We start from the raw sequence: 25,224 nt of genomic DNA on the forward strand, positions 1-25,224 counted from the left end.
ACTAGATGGCTATAAACAATATTTCCAATATCTATAACACTAAAGTGATTTGAAAATATCTGTGAATTGTATTGGGGACACAGGCATGCACAGTGCTACCCTACAGTTTGCTACTTATAGTCTTAATTTAAAAAATATATTTCAGTTAAAATTGTCTATATCCAAGTTCAGAGACTCCTTAGAACTCATGGTTCCTCCCAAAGTTCAACACTGTGTACAATGTAGGAAGGCTAGACAAATGTTCTTTATTCTTTGTTTTAAATACCTCCAGAGGCACTTTACACTTCCTGAATTAACGCACAGTGTCTTGTAGAACAGTTTTCATAGCAGCAAGGTTCTTCAGAAGTTTGGGCACTTCGTAACTAATACCCAATAGGTTTGACTTGGCCTTTTGAAAAAATAGCCTCCTCTTCAATCTCAAAGACTCTGAAATACTTGAAAAGCACTCTCAAATTTTAACATTACTTTTTCGGCTTCAATAAATGGATTTAACTCCTTAAGTCTATATGAGGATAAAATTTTAGATTCCCTTTTTGAATTTCATATCTCTCTCCTAATATGCTGGGGTGAAATCTCTACCATTTGGACAGATACTCGACATACATTTTTTGAAGGAAGATCAGTACAGAATGCTGCAAAATAACTATATTTAATATGTTATGATTACATTTTTGAAAACCTAAAATAGAATTAGATTTTAACAGCTGCATAACACTATTCAATCATTAATATCCACTGACAAAGTTCTCAATCTTTTTATTTTGTGATACAAACTAATCAAATTTACACTCATTGAGAAAGGGATATTAGTAATAATATTGGATATTTATGATTATTTGTTACATTTAATGGCTATATGAGCCATTTAATCTTCAAATCATTGATATGGGTATATACTATTACCTTAATTTTATTTATTTATTTATTTAAAAAAAATTTTTTTTCAACGTTTATTTATTTTTGGGACAGAGAGAGACAGAGCATGAACGGGGGAGGGGCAGAGAGAGAGGCAGACACAGAATCGGAAACAGGCTCCAGGCTCTGAGCCATCAGCCCAGAGCCTGACGCGGGGCTCGAACTCCCGGACCGCGAGATCGTGACCTGGCTGAAGTCGGACGCTTAACCAACTGCGCCACCCAGGCGCCCCTATTACCTTAATTTTAAAGGAAACTTACGGTTAACCAAGTTCAGTAACTTTCCCAATAAGTAAGATGAAGCTAATATGTAAACCCAACTTGTCAACACATGAACTAGTAAGCTTAACTGCAACACTATACACCTTCCCTTTCAAATATTCTTCTGAACAACTGATACATGTGCACCAGGGGAAAAAAGCCAATTCCAGAGCCACTGGAAAGCCCCTTGCAGGCTGGCACAAAACTATCAACAAATTTATGGTTGTTCAGTGACTGCCAAATCCAGCTGACAACATTACCTACTATGTAACCATATCATTCACAAAAACTATAATCAAGAAACGCTGTCAAATGCTTTCCTTATATGAAGATACATCTCATTGAACATGATCTGTTAGGTTCCCTCAAATTCTCAAATTCTGTATCTATAGCAATCCCGATTTGTCAATGCAATCCTATTAAAAAGAATATATAGATTGGCTTAGTAAATGTTCAAAGTATAGCACATAAGAGTACATTTCTTTTTTTAAAAAAAAAGCAACATTCAGAGGAATTGTAATTAGATCTCATAATAACTTACATACATGTACATTACCCAAATGATCAGTATCTCTATGCAGCTGGTTTTGACTGGTATTTACAGATTCTGATTCTTAATGCAGTGAGTTGGAAGCTCATCAGGGCTTTGTGAAGTTTCTTTGTGCAATTCTGTTTTAGCCACTAGGGATAGAAAGGTCCTTAAAAGTACAGAGTATAAACAGCTATCTACTGAGCCTCAATCATTGCCCCAAATATTCAAATGTGCAAAAAGCAAAGCATTGCTAGACCAAGTGAACCGAAAAGGTTGACTTATGGTCATCTTTTTTTGTACAATATGATTAAATATTACATATTTTGATATTCCAGCTATAAAGTGGTAATAAAGAATATGAGCTCTGGATCAGACTACTGGGTTTGGAATCCTAACTCAGCTACTAGCTAACCGAAGGACCTTAGACACAAATTACTTAACATCTCTCCCTCAGTTTCCTTATATGTAAAATAAACACTGTTATTGGTCAGGTACCAGAAGAAGCTGGGGGCATATCAACTTGAGTTAATTTAGAGAGTTTAAAAATGGAACTATTTACAAAAGTATTATTATGCAGCGTATATGAACAACAGAGGCTTCCTTATCATCCATAGGCCTAAAAAGGTTAAGAGGAGAAACAGATACCTACAGAGGGATCTGTGGAAAGGGTTGTCTGATGAGATGAGAGGTTGGAGAATGCAGCCACTCTGAAGTGACCTTGTAGGGAGGGAGCTAGGAGAATAAATATGCCCCTTTCTCACTCCTTTCGTCTTATCTTCTGCCAATGTTCTCGAAAAACCAAAACTACGAAGAGCAGGTCTAGGGAGCCTGCTGATATAGTCTAAAGCCCGAAAGAGGATAGAAAAGGATGCAGAATCGGTCCAGAAGAAAAAAAAAAACAACAACAAAAAAACCAGCCAGGCCAAGTTGAGGTTGGGAATAAATGACAATACTTACTGACACACGGTAAATTTTAGCTATTTATTTTTTTATTTACACTTAACATTGGTTCCACCTCTTTCCATGTTTCTTCACCAATATGTGAAGAAAAAAAAAATGTGAGAAAATTGTTTGACCCTGGAAATTCTCAAAGATAATATTTTTATGTGATAATTATTTAAAAAACCCACTGAGATCCTTTATACTAACAAAGCCAGGAACCTATCATTTTAGCTTCATTCATAAGCCACTAAACAGCTGAACATTCAGAAAGCTACAGGTGATTATTAGAAATATAAACTCTGACAATTTCTGGGAAAAACATGTGACAATAATACTAAATGAGTTGTATCTAATAAAACGTAAGATCCTTGCTTCTAAGGGACTTAGAATGGCAGACATAAATCCAATGATTATAATACAGAGCTATAAATACTTGAAATATATAGAAAGTTACATAGGAATATTATCTTGGGAGTCAAGTAATTAACATACTTCTAGGTAAAAAAATACAGTTTATGAAATTGCCGTTCAAAATAATTATTTCTAACTATTGCCTATAATCAATAGGGAAAACTTCAAGAACTCAATGTTTCTTAACTCCTTCCTGGATCCATCCTAGAGAGAAAGAACTTATTCATTATGACCAGTTATATTAGAGGATCCTTTCTGGGCATCTTTGACAGCAGTTGAGTCACTACAGATTAAAAGGTCATTCATATGCCTTTTTATTCTCTCCCTCTATTTCACTAGCATGGCAAAAGTGAGGAAGAGAGCATTTCACACAGGAGAAGGCCTGGCCTTGTTGCTCCCTTGAGTTTCAGCATTCTCTTCTTTCTGATCTTGTGCCTTTCAAGAAAGTCAGTTGGTAGGAAGATTCAGGTTAAGGATGAGGGACAGAAAAGGACCCCATAGACTTTTTGTCAGGCACAATGCTACAGTTGTTTCCACAATTTCGCTTTAGGCTTTGAAAAAGAAGGTAAATTAACCTAACGCTACATCTCCTTTGTTGCTGCACTCCTTGTGAGTACAGCTCTTTGTAAGTCTTATGGGAAAATAGCATGGCTATGTTCAAAAACATATTCTTAGATCATTTAGTCCAGCAATACCTACTCATTAGAACCTGACTTCCACATTCATCAACAGTGAAAAATAGAATATATTCCTTTCATGTGACTGCATTCTAAAGTACAGTGCTGTCATATTTATATAAATAAGATATCCAACAAATACATATTTGAAAATGACCCCACTTCTCTCTCTCTCTCACACACACACACACACAGTCCCTGGGCAAGGTATTCCAAGAAAGAAGTGCAACTAGTTTAACAACAGAGGTTAGAAACCAATGTCTAATAATTTGTAGGCAAATTAACATTAATAATTTGTATTTTCTTACTCATAGGTCATTTGGTATCTTAAACTTTGAGTGCAAACTGGGCAGAGAAAAAAAGGATGTCTCCTAAAGCAGGCAAGGCAACACCAAAAAATCTCCCACAGGAATTTAGGCATTTAATATACGAATAGCCTTTTATATATAACCATAATCTTTAAGCCATCATGAAAATGGGAAGTCATGATTAGTATGAATTTACAAAAAAAGGCACAAAAATATAATTCCTTTCAGAGAGATTTTAATCAAAATTATTAAATACCATTTGGTCCTTTAAAATTCATTTGTAAAATATAACTTATATAGAACATTCCTTGAAAATGCTAGGTAAATCAATCCACTATTAATTGCTAAGAATACTTAGAAGAATGATTAAATGACAAATTATTTAAATTTTTTTTAACATTTATTCATTTTCGAGAGACAGAGAGAGACACAGCATGATTAGGGGAGGGGCAGAGAGAGAGAGAGTGGGAGACACAGAATCTGAAGCAGGCTCCAGGTCTGAGCTGTCAGCATAGAGCCACTCAGGATGCGAGTTCATGACCTGAGCTGAAGTTGGACGCCCAACCGACTGAGCCACCCAGGCACCCCAAGACGATAAATTATTTAAAACTGTTTATTTTTTAGAGAGTGCACATGTGTCGGTGAGAGAAAGAGAGAGTGAGAGAGAGAATCCTGAGTAGGCCCTGTGCTCACAGAGCCTGCTTTGGATGTGGGGCTCAATCTCACGAACCGTGAGAAATCAAGAGTCAGATGCTTAACTGACAGAACCACACAGCTGCCCTGATAAATTATTTTTTAAAAGGCAGTGTGTCAAAAATAAACTCAAGTGTTCTAGGTAAATAAAATCAGTGACAGAAAACTGAAATAAAAATTAATTGCGCATGGACTTCCTATCATGAAACTGTCATGTATATCAGGTAAAACTCCTTCTTTAAATTATTATATGGCATTTATAAGAGAGAGTTGATGAATATCTTTGGACTACCACCAATAACAACAGTGAGATAATTTAAGCTGTTTGGTTTAATAAGAATGTTCCCTTTAAAACCTGTTATGTAACAAAAAAACAAAACAAAACAAAAAAACAACCATTATGTAATAGAATAAAAAGGTAAACTTTAGTTTTAACCATAGTCAAAGTAGAATAAAAAACAATGAAGATATATATATATATATATATATATATACATATACATACACACAGTGAGATTTCTTCATAGTTATCTTTGAAAAGTAGGGACACTTACAGTGGCCTTATCAAATTCAGCCTCGGAAGATGTTGGTGACAGAGGACTTATGGGACTTAGAGATGGAGAGCTCTCAACACTGGAGACATATTCAGGATCAGGAACATATAAAACCTGCAAGAAAACATCCAAATGAAGATTCACTCAAACTGAAATATTAACAATTGAATGGTGTTCTATAGGCAAGTACCATTAATGACCTTCGCCAATAAACAGAAAATAAAAATATTCAGATTTAAAGAATATTTATTACAATAATTCTAACAACACAAAAAAAGACATTTATATTCTATTTAGACAAGTTTGATAATAAATAGTGTCAAAGACAGGGTAGGGAAACAATAATTATCATATACTATGGGTGTTCCTCTTACAGGACAATTTGGTAACAGCTAACAAAATTTAAAATGCATGTATCATTTAACTCATCAATTTTACTTCTAGGACTTTACAGAAACTCCTGCATATATAAAAAAGGCGAGATGTACAACAGTGTTTTCTACATCAATGTTTATAATAACAAAAGAGCTGAAACGGTATAAAGTTACTGTGTCTTGTTAATATGTCAATATAGTGCAACACTACCTACACATGAAAAAGTCTGAGGTGAAGCCACACTTAAATATTTTCTAAGAATCAAAGTTAAATTGAGACAAAAAGAAAAAAAGAGACAGAAAGGCTTCTGGAAGAGTATACAAACTGTAAATGTGGTTGCTTCTAGAAAAGGAAACTAGAAGTCGAAGATGGGATAACTTACCTTTAAAAATTTTTGAGTTTTTTTATCATGTACATGCTATTGCTTTGAGTATTTTAGTAAGATAATTCACAATTATTTTCAATTTGTATTAAAAAAATTAATATGCATACAAATGACAATTTTCTCTTCTAGAGCCAATATGATTTGTTCAAAATATGCATAAAATTATTCGTAAAATTTCCATATTATTAACTATACTTCAATGGATAATTTCTGTCTTACTACTTAATGCTTCTAAGTACCAATCATTAAAAAAAAGATACCTGTCCAGTAACAACTGCTCGGGAGAATAACTTATTTAATTGAACAAGTTCGTTGGGCGTTGTATCAAATTTCAGGGCTATACTATTCAAAGAATCCCTTGATTCAACCTGTTTAAAAGAAAAAATAAATTATTTGAATCTGTTAAAACAGAAAAGCTACAACCTGATGTTTAATACCATTAATATGTCTGTGGACCAAACTCACATTTGATTAACAAGTGGTATTTTCCATCTTTAGATATAGGATAACTTGAGAAATTTTGTGTTTTGTTAGCAGATGGTCTCAACCTATTATGATACAGTGTGTATGCTTTATCACAGTATATCATAGTTATATGTGGGCCTCTACTGCAAGTAATTTCAAAATACACAATATAATTTACAAAACACAAATGATTTTTATTTCACAAAGGCTTTAAAAATGTACTATTCCTTTAAATAGTTTCTAACACATATGGAACCTAGAAACATACAAATTTTATTTTAGCCAAGAATGTTTGTATTAAACTGAAAATACTGTATCTATATGTTTATATTAAACTGAAAATATTATACCTTTATGTTTATATTCTGCCATTTAAATATGCAAATTAGATAATATTTGAACCAAAATTTAGCAATCTACTTCTAAATCATTAGTATATTTCAATGATTGTATTTACAGAAATCTTAAGTCATGGGATTTTGCCAATTTTCCTGAAAGAAAAAGTCATTTGATCAGTCAGTATATGCCTTTGGAGTCCTCTATACATAAGGCATTATAAGAGCTCTATAGGATAAAATTAAGCGTATCTAAGTGGTATTAGTGCACAAGGGATTTACAACATAGTTGAAAAATAAGAAAGACAAAAAAGGTTTCAAGAAAGATGAAGAGCAATTTAAACGAAACAAATATAACAGAAGTTCCGAGTATAGATAGTGCAACACATTTGCTACAAATTGTCCAAGGAAAACTTTATTAAAAAGATTCAAAAGCTAGATTTTGAAGAAGGAAGAGGAATTTGAGAAGTAGAGAGAAGGAAAGAACATTCAAAGCGAAGAGAATAGGACTGACACAGTTAGGAGACAGAAAAGTACAAAACACTTTTGTGCGATACTATTTCTTCCCCCTAAACCACCCAGAGTACACTATTGAGTTTAAGATTTCAGGAAGGTGAGTTACTAGAGTTAATTCTAAAAAAGGATGAGATTGAAAGGGCATTTAGAATTAGGCTGTCGAAAACTTTGAAAGTTAGGAAAAGTAGCTAGGTATATAATGTAAAAAAAAATAGCATGTATTTTTTTCTTTAATGGTTATATAAAACCAAATCTGTGACAAATACATTGGATAATAAACTAGTTCTGCTTCCTTCTGTGCAAACGTTCTCATCTATGTAATGAGATGACCTATCACTTAACCTATTGAGATGATATAGGCAGGTCTCTGTAAACAAATTATATTTTGCAGTAACATCTGTAAGTTTACAAAGTACTTTCATATAATCACATTTTATTCATACAATGATCCTTTTAGATGGGATGATGAATATAATAAAAATCATCAATAATTATAAAGCGAAGAAGCTACATGGCCCGAGTAGCAACAGGTCTAGGACTAATGAGATAAGAGAAGAAAAACCAATTTAACACTGCAGTAAATGAGGTTGAAACTAATAAAAAAATGTAAAGGATGAGATTAAGGTTTATAAGGTTTCCAACTAAGACTCACGAAAGCGCTCATGGATTGAATGAGGTTGCAATGGTGGTGGTGGTAGTAGCAGTAGTAGCAGGTCAGGGGTGCGAATGGTAATAAGCAATTGATGTTGAATCCCAAAATTCCAACCTGGACAAATAACAAACTGAAGGGAAATGGAAACAAGAAAATGGAGCATTGGGCAAGGATGGAGAAATTGGTGAGAGGTTTCCTACAGTGCGTTAAGTATAAAGTGACAGTGGGAAATACATGCATGCAGAAAGGCAGGAATAGAAAAAATTTGGGTTCTCACTTCACACAGTTTTAAATTCCTTAAGATCTCCAGGTAATGGAATCTGTAAGTGGAAAAGTGAAAAGAAACATGGGACCACTTACATTTGGAATCAAGAAGAGCAGAAATAGCCAGTAAGAGATGGAAGATACAGTCAAAATAACAGCAAGAATACCAGGGTAATGAAGCACGATGAAAGCAAAATGTAGTGCAATTAGTTTCAAGCACAGAGAAAAAAAAGGGATATATAATAATAAAAAAAAAAGATGGGTGACCATCTTTCAGAATTATGAATGGCATACTCCTTAGACTGAAGACACACACTGAAGTAAAAATATGTCTGAATCTAGACTTATCACAGTAGCACTGCAGAACTGTAATGAAAAAAAAGGAAACTCCAAAAACAATCTTAAAACAAGACGACTGCCTAAAAATGAGTAAAAAGGCAACAGAGGGACATAGGACACTGGATTACAATACGGAAAGTGTTGTGTGAGAAAAGAACTCTCAGCCTGATAATTAACAGACTGGTGAACTCCCAGGAATGAGGGTGCAGTGAAGACTTTCAGACATTATCTAATTATCCATTCCCAGATCCTCACTGAAAGTAACTTAAAACGGAAAAAAATAAAATCAGAAGGAACAATGGGCAAAAAGCAACAAAGAAAAGGCCAGAGTTTGATAATTAGAAAATTATTAGTGACCTTGGAAAAGGCTCTTTCATGATAAAGGTATACAAATATTAAGTTAACTAGGAATAAAATGATAATGTATAGCATTTTCACGGTCTACTTTGGATTCCTACTTAAAGTGATTTCACAATGAAAAACAGTATGTACGTGTGTATATGCAAATATATACACACATATACATATGCGTGATTTTAATTTTTTTACAATTTTTTTTCAACGTTTATTTATTTTTGGGACAGAGAGAGACAGAGCATGAACGGGGGAGGGGCAGAGAGAGAGGGAGACACAGAATCGGAAACAGGCTCCAGGCTCCGAGCCATCAGCCCAGAGCCTGACGCGGGGCTCGAACTCATGGACTGCGAGATCGTGACCTGGCTGAAGTCGGACGCTTAACCGACTGCGCCACCCAGGCGCCCCAACATGATTTTAATTTTAAAGCTACGATGCGATGATTAATATATAATACATTTAGGTGGTTTAAAATGTATTTAAGCTATATCATAAATATTTCAGAACAAATTTTGAGAGTACATTATATTAAAAGTTTTATTTTAAGAGAAATATAGGGAGAAATATATTTTCCTAAATATAAAAATCATGTCATATATTTTATATAAAGATGCTATATGAAAATTTTATAAAACTATAACAAGAATAGAATATAAAATAATAAAATCTTAGTTTAGAAATACATTTCTTTCTTCTAGGATATGGCATAGGGAATAAACAAAGGACTTAAAAAACAAGGGGAAAAAGTCTAAACAAAGACCTGCAAAAGGATGTTTTATAACTTTTCTGGTTAATACTTGATTATTTCCAAAAGGTCACATATAATGTTAAGACAAAATATAATTTCAAGTTTCAATTAACCTCCCCCCACAAAATAATGGTTCTTAAGTTAAATTTAACTTTGCTACAGATAACACAAGTTTTATTGAATTACAAGAAAAGAATGGTAAACTCCTAAAATTAAAAACAAACTAAACTTTCACAATTCTTCACAATCACACAATTACATGTATAGATAACATCGTATGTCTCATGTCTATAATCTTATGCCTGAATAAACACTAACAAATACATCAAATTACATAACCCATTATTTTACTATTTGAACTTATTTTCTCCATTTCTCAATCATGCAGAGAAGGTACAAGCACACTGAAGTTTATAATATGCTTTAAGAAGAGATTCTTTCAATGGTAAAAGTACTTCTACCCTAAGTACCTGGTTCTCAACTTTTTAAAAATACTTAAAGTCTCAAATCATCAATTATGCAATATATAGAAATAAAGTGTAACTCTAAGTTTTTGATAATTTCTTCAATTTTAAGGATTCATGGAAAATATTAAGATTCGAACCAAGACTGGAAGGTTTCCTGATGATTCAAATACAGAAATTGTTTAAAATTTCTACTTTCTTAATACAGTTATAACATATTAGAAAAACACAAACAGTAACACAAAATTAAGGTCAGCTAAAATAATTGGCTTATAACATTATTAACATTAGCTAAATAAACAACATTTACACACAAGCCAATGAGCATTACACCACAGACTAAAGTTGACTTCTCACTTCAGTTTTCCTTGGTAACCAGAAATGTAAAAAGCTGACTGCAGGGAGATTTTGAAGGTCATTTTAAGAACACAGAAACAAGTTCCATTTCAAAGCTAAAGAAACTTAGCTATAAATCAGTGCAAATAATCATCATGTGAGAGGTTATTCTGGAAGATAAATACCAACTTATCTTTTAAGTATTCTATCTGCCCTTTTCATTATCATTAACACTGTTGGGAATATAATGAAGATCACATTTCTCAAAGAGTAAATATTTTCCTAAAGGCCTAATCTAATAAAAATTATTAGAACACAGGACCTTTGACTCCCTGTAAATTACCATCTACACTAAATTAAATTTGCTGGAATAACTGTCTTTTATCACACTTAATAAAATTTCTCTTTAAGGAAAAAAAACCCCTAAAATACAATTAAGATCTTAAACATTATTATTAATAAAAGTTATTAAAACACGATTTTTGAAATAAGGCAATTTAACAACTTTTATCTTATTTATTACAGTATAAACAAAGAATGTCTTAGGTAACACTCTTACAAAGACAAATCAGCTTTTTTAAAAAAGTAACTTACAGTATACTCAATAGTTCCTTTAGGTTTCTGAAAAGACATTCGTCTCCCATCTTTCTTGTCTAAGGTCTTCTTTTGGCCAGTGTCTGAAAAAAAAATGAGGTAAAATTCCTATTAAATTCATTTTCCAGGGGCGCCTGGGTGGCTCAGTCAGTTGAGCGTCCAACTTCAGCTCAGGTCATGAACTCGCAGTCCATGAGTTCGAGCCCTGCACTGGGCTCTGTGCTGAGAGCTCAGAGCCTGGAACCTGCTTCATTCAGATTCTGTGTCTCCTTCTCTCTCTGCACCTCCCCTGCTCACACTCGTCTCTCTCTCTCAAAAATAAATAAACATTAAAAATAAATAAATAAATAAATTCATTTTCCTTTCAGAGTAATGTCAAGGACTGCTAACTAGAGCTCAGTGGGCAGTTATCTATTAGACTAACTACTAATACAGCTTGCTCCCTGGGATTCTCTGCTCTAAAATGCAACCAACTGTCAAAAAAGAAAATGTATTCCTCCTTGCTTGCTTTAGGAGCCGACCAGTATGAGACACTATAATAACTGGAAGTCAATTCAAAACATAAGCAACTGTTAGCAGAAAGGATTATCAAATTTTATTGAAAACTAAATTATGGATTTCTTTCAACCAATCTAACTTAATTACAATAAACTATATTTGAGGATATATTATTATTATTACCAAACCAAGTCTGAAAAATGTAACATTAATCCTCACAGGAGAAAACAGCTCTACTTTTACAACCATAGTTAAAGATGGAGTCTTCTCTATTGAATTAAATTACTAAATTCCTTGTCTACAGACTATAAATTAAGATACCCTTTCATATATAAACACACTTTGTGCATTTCATTTCGATAAAGTAGTATTTTTCACTTTGCTTATCAAGACACTTCACTTGAACATGTCATTATTACCAAGATTACGGTATCTGTTTCAGTTTAAATTTTGCATTAGTGCTAACCTTCTCATCCATAGTTCATGTAACAATCATTACATTGAAATGATAAAATACCACTCTTACCTAAGTAATTTAAAATGATTAAAATCAATCTCTAAAGAACAAAAAACTCAAAACTGAAAAAGATAGTGAATGGCAAAATGCTATAATATTCACCATCAACATTCTACAAGATTAAAATGATAGTTTTCAAAGAAAATTAGTTCTACCCAAACCCAAACAATCTAGAAAGTGTCTATTTGTTTTCCCTCTATCCAATCTTAATTCAATTCTGACCATACTAGAGTTTGTTTATAGGTACCTAAGTAGCTCAGTTGGGCAAATGGTTCTAATAAAGCATTAATAATAAAAACGCTAAGTCTGAATCCCAAAAACGCGCAGTTTCACAATGCCTGAAAAAGCTCTCCTAAAACCTTTCTGATCACCTAGGCTAACCCAAGTGTCTTTTATTAATCCCATAGCATATGTATGTCTCCTCCATAGCACCTGGCACAGTTTTAAATTTCAATCTCTTTTTAATCCCTTCTACTAAATGGTAACCTACAAAATACTGAGCTTTTGTTCCACAATGCCTCCTCAGTGCCTAACAAAGGGCCTGACATGGCAAACCTCCAGTGTGAATGAACTACAACTTAAACTGTACCTTGAACTACCCCAATTCTCATAAAGTCATTAATTTCCCATAAAGAAAAACAAAGAGTTATGGCTCATATATTACACCCCTAGGAGGGAATGAATTTTATATATACGTATATACATATATATGCATATTATACATACATACAGTTTGTGAGTTCAAGCCCTGCGTCTGGCTCTGTGCTGACCACTCGGAGCCTGGAGCCTGCTTCAGATTCTGTTGTGTCTCCCTCTCTCTCTCTGCCCCTCCCCTGCTTGTGCTCTATCTCTGTCTCTCAAAAATAAACATTAAAAAATTTTTTTTAAAAAATAAACATACAAAATTATTTTCAATCTAACTCATAACTAGAGAAATGTAAACTTAACCTACACTGAGATACCATTTCTCACCTATCAGACTGGTTAAAATTCAGAAGCCTGACCACACATTGTAGAAAAAACAGCATTCTTGTATATTTATGGCAGGAATGTAAAATGAGAGGCTTCTGGGTGGCTCAATTGGTTAAGCGTCCGACTCTTAGGTCTTGGCTCAGGTCATGGTCTTGTGGTCATGAGATGGAGCCCCACATGGGGCTCTGTGATGATAGTGTGAAGCCTGCTTGGGATTCTCTCCCTCTCTCTGCCCCTGCTCTGCTCGTGCTCACTTTCCCTCTCAAAATAAATAAAACATCCAATTAAAAAAAAATGAGTGCAAAATGATATAATGCTTATGAAAAAGTGTATTATTTTTGCTTATTCTATTTTTTCTCTGCTGAATAACATGTTTAAATTTCATTTTTCTTAAAATATTAATCTATCTTAAATGTAAAACTATTTTAAAAGTTTTAAATAGTAATTTCTGCTCTTTAATAAACAGTAGAGGGAGCCAAAAACATTATCTTCATTTTGCCATTTAAACTTCTTAAGCAATGCAAAGTACAATTACAGATTACTTTTAACTAATAATATATATCCATCTTTAATCAATTTTAGGAATAACCATTAATCTACATTTACTTCGCCTAATAGAAGTTTTTCAATTTGTGTTTCATAATATCCCAAGAGTTCATTAAACGTTTAATCACAATGAAGTTTACAATTGCTCTCATTTTCAAGAGTTCACCATGGAGAGCAGTTTAGAACAAGAAAACCAATGTACCAGCTTTCTATAAACTTTAAAACAAATTGAAAGTATCCACTTTAATAATTTAAATTACATATTTTTAATAATTTTTATTACAAACAGTTCTAAATTTTAATAACCAATATTAAAACATTTACTCATAAATATAAGTACCAGAGCACAACGAAACAAACTGATCATTCTCTTCTAACAATACAAGAACACAGTCACATAATAAGAACAACTGAGACTTGTAAATGATCATAGTTGTTACCTAGCCCAATCTCTTGTCAGGTAACTTCATAACATACTTTTTAAAGACAGTTGCCAGCATAAAAGAATCCAGAGAGGGAGTATGGAAAGAAGAGGTCCTAGTCTTCTTCCTCACAGAAGTTATTACACTTTAGAAATATATACATAGGGGCACCTGGGTAGCTCAGTCAGTTAAGCATCTGACTTCAGTTCAGGTCATGATCTCACAGTTTGTGAGTTCGAACCCCACATCAGGCTCTATCCTGACAGCTCAGAGCCTGGAGCCTGATTCGGTATTGTTTCCCTCTCTCTCTGCCAGCACCACCCCCCCAACCCCCACTCGCACATGGTCTCTCTCTCTCTCTCAAAAATAAACATTAAAAAAATTTACAAATAAGAAATATATACATATTTGTGATTTAACAATCAAAATAATAATTAACATTTATCAAGTGCTTAGTATATGCAAGCCATTGTTCTAAGTACTTCATATTTATCACCTTATCTGATTCCTCTAAAGTAGGTATCATTTTACACCGAAGAAACTGAGGCACATTATTGGTTATTGCCAATAGGAAAATGTTACTGGCATCTAGTGGGTACAGGCCATGTACCCTGCTAAACATTGTGTGCTAAACAATGTACACCCCATTCCCCCTACAACAAAGAATTATCTTCCCAGAATGTCAGCACTATTAAGGTTGAAAAATCTTTCTATATACCCAGCACCTTATATGATGTCTGGCATACAGTAGGTGTTCAATAAAATCCTGATACGTAAATGAATATATAAAACTTTCCCCAAGATAAAATTGTCTTGATAGAGTGAAAAAAGCAAGGGACTTAGATTTTACTCCATCATTACCAGAAGCAGACACATATATGTAATCTAGAATAAACACTCTTCTAAGCTAAATCCTACAAACTTCAATATTTTAATAGTTTGATCCAAAATATTTTATAACTTCTAATTTCTTTTGCTATTTAGAGAATGTGGTTTATTTTGCCAACCTATGACATTTTTCAGTTCTAGAATGTCCATTTTTCTTTTTTATAGTTTGTATCTTTCTACAAAATCCTCAACTAGCTCAAAATTCTCAACACAGCTGTTTTTTCAATACAGCTATTTTAAATCATAACTACAATATCCAGAGTTCCTGTGAGTCTGTTTTTATTCACTGTTGTTTCTGAGATCTTGTCATGTGCCTAATTATATTTTGTGTGCTGCATACAGTTTGCAAAATTGCCTATTGACAGAATTTGACACGCAAAAAGCTGTATTTCTCCAGAAAATATTGTTTGCTTCTGTCAAACAACTGAGGATACTAGCAATGCCAGATCATGTTACTAAAGATGTATGTGTGATGATCTGAAGCTATGCCAATATCCTATAAGAATCTACTAACTTTAGTTTTTCTATACCTAAGGTACAATGTTTTAGGGTCCTAAGCAAGAGTTCACCACCATCCTTGTAGTCGGTTTTGTATTTTATCCTTGTTCCCTTATACCCTATGTAGTTAAACGCACCTTTTAATCGCCCCGTGCTATTTCTGGAATCAACACATTCCCCAGGGAAAAAGCAATCCCAAATTGGCCTCTGTCCTCACTCAGGTCCTAATCTAGTCAATATCAGTTTGCTTTCTGATACCCTCAATAAAATTTATTTTGTTTTGGCTCTGCTTTTCAAACTGTTCTCAACAGGATAGTGTGAATTACCCAGCTTACTATTACCAGATTCAGAAGTCCCAAAAGATTTTTAAGCAGAGAACTCACAAAGCTAGAACTTTAAATTAAAGGTCATTTTGGTAATAATAGGAAAGGCAAACTGGAGGAAGAAAACACCTGAAAACCAACAATGAAAATAGCATGAGATCCAGTTTTAAAGTACTAAAATATTCCCATTATAACAGAATACTATAATTTTGATAGTAGCTACTCATAAAATATGTGATAAATTCAAAAATATTGAGCTGGGAGTCAGTATTTTCAAACACAATAATACAGATATTCTAAACTACAAGAGATTTGCTGATTACAGCTTTACTAATGATTCCCTCTACAGTAAGGTAATACAGGAAAAACGAAAAAAAGCCTGTATTTTCAACATTTTACTTCTGATGACTCCTTACCCATAATCAAAACAAAAACAAATTTTAAAAATTCCTCAATTTTTCTTCAATTTTGTGAACATCCCTTCCAGTTTTCACCCTATCTTTCTGCTTTTCATTGTTGAAATCTTGAAAATAAAAATCTACTTTCACTGTCTTTACTCCATCACCACCTACTGATTCCATAATGCATGACAATGGCTTCTCTCTTCCCAGTTCACTAAACCTGCCTTGGCAAAGGCGAACTTCATGGCAAATTTGATAGGCTTGTTCAATTTTATTTGATATTTTGTTAAGCATTCACAAAATAACTCCTTCTCAATGTTCATCTTTCCCTTTATTTAGTCATATCTCAAATTCTTATTGGTCTCCTACCTATTAGTTGTTCCCCTTTACTGCTCCCTTTCTCCATCTAGCCAAGGATTTTTTCAGTGGTCAGCTTCTAAGTGAAAAGCTCCAATATATAAGAGCTATATACACACAGCCTCGCTATTTAAAGTTGTTTCAAGGACCAAAAGCATTGGCATCACCTGGGAGCTTATGGTGACTATGGAATCTCAGGTGTCATTCCAGAACTACTGATTCACAATTGATCTGAATGCACAATAAGTCTGAGAAGCACTGCTAATAGAGCTTTTGAGGATCCAACTGGCAGACTGAATAACCAACAGAAAAAACAGGCTTCCCTACTGGTGACAGTAAGACTAGCAATTTTCAAATCTCTGTCAAACTAACAGAATTGCTTTCTAAAGTAGTAATTGTGAAGGGTGCCTGGGTGGCTCAGTCCTTTGAGCGACTGACCCTTCATTTCTGCTCAGGTCATGATCTTGTGGTTCGTGGGTTGGAGCCCCCCCCCCCCCATCAGGTGTGGAGCCTGATTCTCTCTCTCCCCCTCTTAGGATTCTCTCTCTCCCCCTCTTTCTGCCCTTCCCATGCACACTCGGTCTCTCTCAAAATAAATGGATTTTTTTTTAAGTAGTCCTTGTGATAGACTGCACTGTTGCTAAGCATCCCGTATTCCTCCCTGGGAAGGAATATAAAATCAGTATACCACTGATGTCTGACATGGCCATGTGACTTGCTTTGCTCACTGAAACATGAACAGAAGTGATGGCTATTCCAGGTAAAGTGTTAAAGTGTTAAGACCCACATTATACATCTTAATTCTCTATTTCCTTTATGTCAAGACCAGGGCTGTTCCATATAGTGGCTGCTCTACCAACATGGATCCTAGAGGAAAGATGTAATTCCCAAGAGTATTACACAACACATAAGCATACACAAATCTGATTATTCCCTTTCTGCTCCTGATTAAATTATAGTGCTTGGAAAATAAGAATTCATTCATAAAAAGCAAATCACCTAGTAGGGGGAAAAACATTCTAGCTTAAGACTTCTTTATGGAAACACTATTCATTGCCAGAAAACTTAAGTTATGCCAACTATATCAAAATAAAAACTTTAAGAATGAGGAGGGCACGATAAAAGGACTAGTGGAGAGTACTGAACAATGTTTTAAAAATGTAACTGAAAAACTCATTGTGAATGTTACAAGTATGGAAAATGTAAAAATAATATAATGAGTAAATATTAGGAGATGAGGAAAAATATGGGAGATGAAACTGCTAATGTCATCTCAAAGGATTAAGTATATTCCAACTAGTGGTGTCTGGGTGGCTCAGTGGGTTAAGAGTCTAACTCTCAACTTCGGCTCAGGTTCTGTGCTGATTGCATGGAGCCTACCTGGGATATTTTCTCTCTCTCTCTCCCTGCCTTCTCCTGCTCGCACTCTGTGTCTCTCAAGACAAACTTTTTTTTTTTTTTTAATAAGTAGATCCTGCCTAAAACTGAATTTAGAATAATACCAAGGTCTTATTAACAATTTGTAAAAATATGCTTAACTTTATTTTTTTTTATTTTTTATTTTTTTTTTAAATTTTTTTTTCAACGTTTATTTATTTTTTGGGACAGAGAGAGACAGAGCATGAACGGGGGAGGGGCAGAGAGAGAGAGGGAGACACAGAATCGGAAACATGCTCCAGGCTCTGAGCCATCAGCCCAGAGCCCGACGCGGGGCTCGAACTCACGGACCGCGAGATCGTGACCTGGCTGAAGTCAGACGCTTAACCGACTGCACCACCCAGGCGCCCCATAAATATGCTTAACTTTAGACACACCTTTTAGGAAATACTTTCTTAGGGCAAACAAATGATGCCTTTCAGTTACTCCTTCCTTCTAACCATCATTCTGTATGTACATATACACAGAATAGATCTTGACAGTAATGCCTACCCTGATATCAGTTATGTCTCTGGATGGCTAGATAGGAAGTGGCTTTTAAACTTTAACCTTTACAGTATATGACTACTTCATAGTTAGCATACATGATTTTACTAAAAAAGGAACGTGTTATGAAAGACTGGAAGCAAATATACTAAGATCTATCTTCAGCATTTCTCTTTCAAGCATATGAGTGTGCCTTCTTTTCAGGAACTTTTCATTGTCACCTCAAATTTCCGAAGGTCTCAATCTCATCCAGATGTTGGCATACAATTTAAACATGAATCTCTTTTCTGAACCTGAATTATAAAACAGGTACATGTCCAAAGTGCTTGTGAAGAAAACAGACAAAAACAAAAACAAAAAACTCATCAAGGCTCAGTAATTTGATTGAGACACAGGACTGAGGAAAATAGTGGTTTTTAATCCTATCTACACATTAGAATCACCTGGGAAACTTAAAACTAGTTGAAGTCCTAACCTCACAAATTTTGATTCATGATCTAGTCTTTGATTATTGTCCAATCATAGAGATCTCATGCTAAAAGTGGAGCCTTACCATCAGAATTTTAAAAAATCTACTAAGGGCATTCTAATGTGCAGTCAGGATTGAGTCCCATTGCTCTAAGAAGAGTGCTTCCCAGTGAATCTTTCTGCAATGATAGAAATAGTTTATATCTGCATTACCCAGTCTGGTAGCCACCAGCCTTGAGGCTTTGAAGTGCTGAAAATGTGGGAAGTGGGGCTGACCACTAAATTTTTAATTTCACTTAATTTAAACTACAATAGCCCCATGTGCCTGACTGCTACCATAATGGGCAATGCAGATATAGAATCTAGAATCCAAATTCCTCAATTCAGTTCCCCACTAGTCACATTTCAAGTTCTCAATAGCTACATTTGCCTAGTGGCTACCATAACAGATAACACAAATACCAAATATTTCCATCGCTGCAGAAAGTTCTATTGAGCAGCACTGCTCTAAAAAATCTAAAATCTAGAGTCTTCACTACGTAAAAATCTGTAGTTTATAATCTAGCAGTTACCCCTGAGTTAAGATATACTACCTGGTAACTGCATATTTGGTTTAACTGCATTGGCCCTGTAAGAACTGCTTTTATTACTTGCATTTTGTTGTTATACCACTGAATCACACTAAAGGATGGTGTTAAAAAGTAGCTTTTTGAAATCAGAAGCTCTATTTACTGTAAAGATGGTAAGGATACTTTTTGATATATTAGAGTTCCATGAGAATTTTTTGTCATTCTATCAGGAATAGTGATATTCCTGCAGTGAATGGAATTTTCAGCAATGATGGAAATGTTCTATACTTACGTTATCCATTTTAAAAAAAATTTTTTTTTTCAACGTTTATTTATTTTTGGGACAGAGAGAGACAGAGCATGAACGGGGGAGGGGCAGAGAGAGAGGGAGACACAGAATCGGAAACAGGCTCCAGGCTCCGAACCATCAGCCCAGAGCCCGACGCGGGGCTCGAACTCACGGACCGCGAGATCGTGACCTGGCTGAAGTCGGACACTTAACCGACTGCGCCACCCAGGCGCCCCACGTTATCCATTTTAGTAGGCACTAACAAATGTGACTATTGAGCACTCAAATGTGACTAGTAAGGAACTGCACTCAGGAAGATTCTAGATTCTATTTCTGCATTATCCAATATGATAGCAGTAAGGCACATGTGGCTATTTTAAATTAAGTGAAATTAGAAATTTAGTTTGTGTTTCTCCTTCCTATCTTAGCAACAGTTTTATCTTTATTTTAGGGACACTAATTTATGTCTGATCACATTTCCCTTTTTTCACTGAATGTTAGAAAACAAAGGCAAATTTTTGGCCTTTCTCTAACACATGAATTCAACCTTAAAACATGCCCCTTTCTGGTACAATAAAATTTATCAAGAGTCTCTTAATGTAAGTTTGTTGGTGACCAAGAAGAGAGTCTTTATAAACAGAAAAAACTACTTCATTAATAACACAGTACTTTACTTTTTAATTAATGTTTGATTTACTGAAGTACAAATATAAAAACCTAGTTTTCCTTTAAGTCTTCGTCTATAAAATGCATTTTATTTGAGAATCTGGTAACTTTTAACACACTTTCCAGGTGCTTTTGATAGCTGATCAACTCCAAGAGAAAACAAACTCAATAATCCTATTATAAACTTGGGTAATTAAATATTCTCACATCCATAAACTGCATGTATAAATTTACTATATTCTATTTTAAACACTTTAATTGCCTCTAACAAGTAAACCTTCTAAGAGCTGTACGTAAATACATTAGAATAAAGTTCTAAATATAATTAACATTAAGCTCTAAATATTCTCATGGTTTCTAAATTTAGCCAAATACTTGCGCCTCTCAATTTATAAAACAATTACACAAATACTCACTTTAAATAGTATTTACAAAACTAATTTGTATTCACTTTAATAAGGCCTAATTCTCTGAAACACAATATTTTGAAGACCAAGTACACTGATTATTCCTAAACTTAATACAAAAATACTAAAACTAAACATTTAATAAATTTTATCATTCCTATATTTACTTCTAACCTTATCATGGATAAAAGATCCCTTAAGGAAAATAGCAATTCTCTAAGTGTGGTCCTAAGAACAGCAGCACCAGCATTACTTGGTAAAGTGTTAGAAATGTGAATTATGGGGCCCAACCCACAAGCACTACTACTACATCAGATATTCTGGGGAAGGGGCCCCTCATTTTTGTTTTAACAAGATTTTCAGGTGATTCTGACACACACTAAAGTCTGAGAATCATTGCTTTACTATAGCCTCAAATATTCAGAGGCAGTTTTGTCCTGAAACAGGTAATACAAGACTTCCAGTGATCCCGTGAGATGAGCAGCAATTCTAAAATAGGGAAATCTACCTCGTACTTGAGAAGGAAACGATATTATGAGCTCAAACTTACCATCAGTTACCATCAGAGCAGGTTGAGATTGTGTATCAAGGTGAGGTTCTTCTCTCTCCCACAGTTCCCACCTTAAGAAATGAGACTAAGTACAGACATCTAGGGTCACCCTCTTCCATTGACCAACACTATGAGTTTTGTTTTGTTTTTTAAATAGTCACTGTAACAAGTGGCCCTCCAAATCTTTTAGAGGCACTTGGTCTTTTACAGGTTCAAGATAAACTATTATCTAACTCTTTTAAATTTTTTTTTTCAACGTTTATTTATTTTTGGGACAGAGAGAGACAGAGCATGAACGGGGGAGGGGCAGAGAGAGAGGGAGACACAGAATCGGAAACAGGCTCCAGGCTCTGAGCCATCAGCCCAGAGCCTGACGCGGGGCTCGAACTCACGGACCGCGAGATCGTGACCTGGCTGAAGTCGGACGCTTAACCGACTGCGCCACCCAGGCGCCCCTCTAACTCTTATACATAATCTGCATCTGCAATTTCCAACCTAAAATATATCTAAGTTTTCTAACATCTTCATTGGATTTTGCTTTTTCAACTCATTTAAATTATCTATCGTAAAGAAGCTTCAATGACAATCCATCCTAGCCTTTAACTAATTTAACTTGTCTTAATTTAACATCATACATGATAGAGCTCTATGTTCTTCTCACATTTTTTCCCCCTAAGAAAGCTATAACTCTTAGAAATATACTCAAAGATAACATTCAAATGGATTCTAGAGTCTCCATCCCTTACTTCTCTGTCTGGCTGCGTTTTTCATCAGGAAAATAGGATAGCAGTACCCACCTAGCTTGCAGACTTGTTATTGTTAGGATTAAATAAAATATTCGCTAGTGGCCGCCCCAATGTTCTTGGCAGTTTTATGCTTGTTGCTGTTTCCTCCTAAAATATAAGCGTTTTAACTGCTAAAAAATGAAAATAAAATTTAAACAGGACTGAGATGTATTTAAAGTATACTGTCACCAAGTGGGAAAAGTTGACATAGCAGGGTAGTTTGTGGTAATAACTGTATCACAATAAACTGAGACTTAAACTTGATAAATCTTATTTACACTTATTTATAACCATATGATCTAGTAAAGTGAATATTTTCAAAGGCTTCATAGTATAGGCTTATGGTCATACTCCCAAACAAGAGCAATACTCAAGGTCCAAAAATTTTTCTTGAATCAAGTCATAATTGACTCTTTAGGTAAAAACAAGAATTGCAACATGTTTCTTTCAAACTGTTATTAACTATAGCAGTGGTGTGATAAGCTCCTTAATGTGTCCAACCCCAATTATGGTTTTCTTGGGGGCAACTATATAATGTTGGGAGTCAGAAAACACTAAAAGCTAGTAAGAGCAAAGGCAGCCACCTAGGAAAGGAGTAAAGGCATCAGTAACACGAACAGTCCAGTAAGTAGTTTGTTTACAGAAAAGAGTAAAATCAAGAATTTTCAACCAAAATTTTATCTAGTTCATCCTTAATATGTCAACAGGAATGCTATTTTACCAACATAGCTGATTTTATCAACTGAACACGAAATGCGGCAAGATCACTAACAACAAACGGGGTCCCGAAGTACATCCAATCTACAAGGGGTCTGTACAAGAAATACTGCTATAGTACATAGGAGACTTTAAAGAACTGAACGAAGGGTGAGAGACAAAAGGAACCTTAGGCAGCTATTATAAACATCTGAAATAAAGGCAATCACAAACAGTAAGGGCAAAAGAAAACCTTCAGACTGACACTCATTCTCACACACACACACACACACACACACCACAGAAAATAAAACACCCTATATCCGAACTTCATTGGGAGTAGGCAGCTGCAAAAAAAGAGAGTTCTCATTTTAAGCAAGGCTAAGCAGAAACTAATAAAGCACAACCTATTTTTTTTTTTTTTTTACCTGTGTATACATGTGTTGCCTCTCAAAAGGAGTCAATCTAGGGAACTAAACTTACTCTAAAAATGATGTTCAAATTATTCCTGGGGCACTTATTTCTTGGACTGCCTTCAGAACCCCGTAGGCATAACTTCATAGATCCACAATGTTTTTATACCCAAATGCTATTTTCTAGCTTTACCACCAGTCATTTTCACTAGTTGTGTTCTAAATGAAAAAGAGCTCTGAAATTGAGAACCTTGAGAATCATTTCATCAGCTTCATTTACAAACAAGAAAATATAGGCCCAAAGAGATTAAGTGAAATTTACAAATTCTTTCAGCAAGTTAATGACAGGCATACCTGCCCACCTAACTGTGGTCATAACTGGGACATCACAAGGCCTCGCCAACTTGTGTCAGAGATCTGGGGGCACCATAAATATTAAACAATGTGCCATGAGTTGATAAGGCAGCCTCAATACAAGAGGAATTTTGAAACTGCAGCTCTGAAGGAGAGTGTCAGCTATAGCAGTCTGCTCAATAAATGTTTTCCAATGAATCAATCAGATATATATGTTTAGGCTCATTAAAAATACCTATCATATTCCTTCCTGCTTAAGTTCCACCACATATTTCTGAATTCTCCATCCATCTAGAGGTTGGTCACATATCAACTGTTTTCAACTAGGCAACTAAAGGCTCATTTTCAAACATTTTAAAATTTCAGTCCTCATCCTTGGTCCCACCTTTAGAATTCTGCATCTGGTTAACACTCTTCAAAGCACAAATAAAGTAGCCCCTTCTGTGTTTTCTAATTCCATAAACAGGAATTCTAAAGATAGGTTATGTAAAGTGAGAAAAAAAAATATTCAAAGGGGCCATGCTAAAATTAAGATTTTAATATTCAAATTTCTTCCAAGCTTCACTTACACACCTATACCCACAGATCTATAGATGTGTCCACCTTTTCACTGCTTTAAAACGAACAGCAGAATGTGGAGTGTGGACAGATTTTATACTGAGTTCCTCTGTCTACTCTAAACTCTCAAGTGTTCCTAAGTTTACTCTCCTAACAGCAAAGTGCATATTAAAACAACTAACAAAAACAAAATGCAAATAATTAGGAGAGGCCTGCCACTTTATTTATTAACTTAGAGGAGGCCAATGACACTGGGGCAAGTTAACCATACGCAATACCTCTGCAGGGAGCGCTTTTTAAAATTCCATAAGGCATCAATATTGTGCCTCCGTGACCTTTTTTTTTTTTTTTTCTTGAAAGAACGGCACGAAGCCATTATGACGAAAGAAAACTAACCTAAGAGCGGGTACAAGTGGTCACTGGGAAGAAAAAGTTTCTAAGTTCTGCCATCTCAAGACAACACGCACGCAGCCTTTCAAAGTACAGGACACAAAAATCAACTTAGGTTCCGGTGTCAATTACGCGTTTTCTCTTCCAAAGCTATTAGAAGTGCTGAAGTGAATCCTAACAGTTGACAAATATCAAATAAAAACACTGACTCAAACCAAAACCAAGCCAGGCACGGCGTTCTTAGCCATCTCAAAGACGAAAAACACCGGCAGGGTAATTGGTGCCGTAGTCCCCTCCCAGCGGGAGGGCAAGAAGGATGGCTCGTACCCTCGAAACGCTTGGCGGGGTAAGCACAGCCGAGTCAGGTGAAGAAAGCAGGAAGAGCAGAGCAGGAAAAGCTACGACGCACACAGAAAGTCTTCCGTCCCCGGAGCGGGGCGAGTCCTTCCCTCCTCGCCCCCTCCCTGCCTCCCGCCCGGGCACACCTGCCAACGCCCGGCCGCGCGACCCCCGCCCGCTCAGTTCGCGTCCGGCGCCAGCCGGGGCCGCGCACGCCCACCCCGAGCCCTGACCGCCGCCCCCACCCTCAGCCCCCAGCCCGGGTCGGCCGCGCGG

At 35.3% G+C, this 25,224-nt stretch overlaps 1 protein-coding gene across 7 annotated transcripts in view; it reads right to left on the minus strand.

Moving 5' to 3' along the window:
* Positions 1 to 25,224, minus strand: part of OXR1 (oxidation resistance 1) — a 367,305-nt gene that overhangs the window by 50,611 nt on the left and 291,470 nt on the right. For 5 of the 7 annotated variants that reach the window (XM_047089007.1, XM_047089009.1, XM_047089014.1 and 2 more), the window contains 3 exons: positions 11,120 to 11,202; positions 6,313 to 6,420; positions 5,293 to 5,406 (listed from right to left, as the gene is read on the minus strand). In XM_047089007.1, coding sequence (XP_046944963.1) covers positions 5,293 to 5,406; positions 6,313 to 6,420; positions 11,120 to 11,202 — 305 coding nt within the window. Of the gene's footprint in view, positions 1 to 5,292; positions 5,407 to 6,312; positions 6,421 to 11,119; positions 11,203 to 21,413; positions 21,699 to 22,210; positions 24,904 to 25,224 lie in introns of those variants that run through there. The other 2 variants (XM_047089013.1, XM_047089011.1) reach the window with 2 other exon arrangements.

The sequence above is a fragment of the Lynx rufus genome, unplaced genomic scaffold (assembly GCF_022079265.1).
Source record: "Lynx rufus isolate CCGP_SWC_20201006 ecotype Redwood Valley unplaced genomic scaffold, mLynRuf1.p SCAF_26, whole genome shotgun sequence".
In the NCBI taxonomy this organism is placed as follows: domain Eukaryota; kingdom Metazoa; phylum Chordata; class Mammalia; order Carnivora; family Felidae; genus Lynx; species Lynx rufus.